The sequence below is a fragment of the Acanthisitta chloris genome, unplaced genomic scaffold (genome assembly GCF_000695815.1).
Source record: "Acanthisitta chloris isolate BGI_N310 unplaced genomic scaffold, ASM69581v1 scaffold10171, whole genome shotgun sequence".
Taxonomy (NCBI): domain Eukaryota; kingdom Metazoa; phylum Chordata; class Aves; order Passeriformes; family Acanthisittidae; genus Acanthisitta; species Acanthisitta chloris.
In genome coordinates this window covers 63,386-65,922 of record NW_008655508.1, presented here as the reverse complement: position 1 = coordinate 65,922, position 2,537 = coordinate 63,386, and the positions used below count along the sequence as shown (strand labels likewise).

General features: G+C 43.4%; 1 protein-coding gene across 1 annotated transcript in view; it reads left to right on the top strand.

The window, feature by feature from the left end:
* Positions 1 to 2,537, top strand: part of USP32 (ubiquitin specific peptidase 32) — a gene marked incomplete at its 5' end in the record, with an annotated part of 44,523 nt that overhangs the window by 22,348 nt on the left and 19,638 nt on the right. The window contains 1 exon segment of the mRNA XM_009083940.1: positions 2,204 to 2,265. Coding sequence (XP_009082188.1) covers positions 2,204 to 2,265 — 62 coding nt within the window.

Here is a 2,537-nt window from a genome sequence, read left to right as displayed (position 1 = left end):
ATTTTACAACCAGTTTCCCTTTCCACTTTGTGCTGGGGCCCTCGAAGGTTTCTCTCATTGCTTCCTAATGAAGCAGCCCTTGAAGCTGTGATATCCTATCACTGTTCTGGTGCAGAGGCTGAGGATTAAGTATGCTCTGAATTAGGTTTTAATTGAGCTTGAATTGGATTTTTAAAATCCTTAAAAGCCAGATTTTAGCTCTGGCTCACTCTGGGCAGAAAATAACCCTTGAAGAGTATTTTTATTCACTGCAGTTTGTTCCTTACCTGTTTTCTGTAGAGACTGATACTTGGAGTTTAAATAATAATAGTGCTAATTTAGGATTCACCTCCAGCCCCATATGACAGTGACAGTTCTTCTAAGAAAGGCTAAGGGGCCCCAGTGGGTTCTGTTCTCATCTTCCCAGTGAAGTTTCATCAGTTCTAGGGTCAGATTGTAGCAGAAAAATGTTTAATCAGAGAGAAACTTTGTGGGTTTCTTTATAAGTAATATAATGAGTAGATAATATTACAAATAAGTAATGGTTGTGAAAAGGTACTTGACTACAAACTGCTCATTCTCCTGTTTGTGACCCTAAATGACTTCATAAATTGCATTTGAATGACACTTGTCAGGAGCTTTAGGGCAGCTGAGAGTATTCCAAGTCCTCCAGCTATACCACAGCTGGAAAAGTGGCATCCAAAATTTCAAGTTCTTTTTGTCTCTAATTGCCTCAGGTTTGCTTATGTTGCAACCTTCTCAGGAAAGGGCTGGCTTTATTTTTGGGCTGTCTAGCATCAAATAAATCCTATCATCACTAAATATTGCTGACCTAACAAATACCTGTGCAATATTGACCAAGAATGATTGAACTTGTAATAAATCTGTCTCAGTGCTCATTGCACATCAGCAGTGTTACACATTGCTCATTGCAAGTCTCGTGGACAATATTTTTTTTCTCCTGGCAGAGTTGCTATATTTTCATTTTAGACTTTAATGTCTGTTTTTATTTCCTCTGATAACTTTGCCATGTGAGGCAACCTCAGCCCCTGCTGCAGCCTCTGCACTTGCCATCGATTTGCCTGGACATTTATTGGAGCTGTTGTGTCTCTTCTGCAGACAGAAAAGTCAAATGCTCTGAGTGGAGTGCCTGGAAAGCTTGTCAACAACGGGGTTTGATCGAAGCAGAGTTAGTTTGTCTGAAGAATCTCGTGCTAGCACAGTGTTCCATGGTTTGAAAAGGGCCCCCAGAGCCAGCTGTGGGGTGTGTGCTGGGAAATCTGCTGCTTCCCCCCACAGCTCGTGGCCTTTGTTTCACTCAGCACATGAAATGTTCTCTCTCCCTGCAATATAAATTTAAATAAGATATCTTAGCAGTCAGTAGAAATCTCCAGCTGAGATGCAAATTGATAGCCTCCAAAGAGACAGAAGGAGAAGAGGATAAATCATGGGATGAGGAGACAGCTGACCCTGCTCCCTGCAAAGGAACCAGAGGCTCCTGCTGAGTGTTCCCTCTGCTCCTCACTCTGCCTGTGCCTGGGGAGCGGCTGGGGCCCAGCCAGACAGGGCCAGGGTGGCTCTGCTGGGAGGGAGGTGTAAAATATTGGCCATCTGGGACTGTCTCATACAGGGAATAAAACCTCACCCAGAGCAGGCAGCTGGGCTGGGTGCTTTGTTCTTCTGCTTCTGGGTCAAAAGAAGCCAAAAAGGAGAAAGAAAAATAGTGGTTTACAATCTTGAGAGTGTTTCTGGTGGTGCCTGGTTAACCTGCTTTGGACTTCTCCCTCAGTCTCTCCATGTGCTTGTTTCCCCTTCAGCCCCAATTAGAACCACTTCTTCCCAATTTTTCCTCTTTCCATTTGCTTTTCACCTTTACTTTATCCTCTTCCAACATCTGTCATTCCCCCCATTCCCTGTCTGTGCATAGAGACATCTTAACTTGTTGTCTATCTGCTCCCTGACAGTTCTGTGATCTTTCACAGACCTGAAAATAATGAAAATTACTTTTCTGTCCACCTTAATATTTGTCTTGGGGTATTTGCCATCCTTGGTGTCTTTGCCTTTAACAGCAGGAACAGCTTGTGAGTCTCATAGCTCAGAATACTCCATTAGTGCTTTGTTCAATTTTAGGTTACCTTGCTCCAATTCGAGCTGGTTTTGCTTTTATTTCCTGCTCTGGTTCCTGGTGATGTGGCTGTTCATAGGAATTCCTTCCTTTTTCCAGGTGTGTCATATAGTTTTGGGGCTGCGACCTGCCACTCCGGAGGAGGAAGGACAGATAATTAGGTATGTGTTTGGCTCAGAATCTGAAATGTTTTCCCAGTCACCTTTTAGTATTGCTCCAATTCGAGCTGGTTTTGCTTTTATTTCCTGCTCTGGTTCCTGGTGATGTGGCTGTTCATAGGAATTCCTTCCTTTTTCCAGGTGTGTCATATAGTTTTGGGGCTGCGACCTGCCACTCCGGAGGAGGAAGGACAGATAATTAGGTATGTGTTTGGCTCAGAATCTGAAATGTTTTCCCAGTCACCTTTTAGTATTTTCTAAAGGGAATTCCCTAT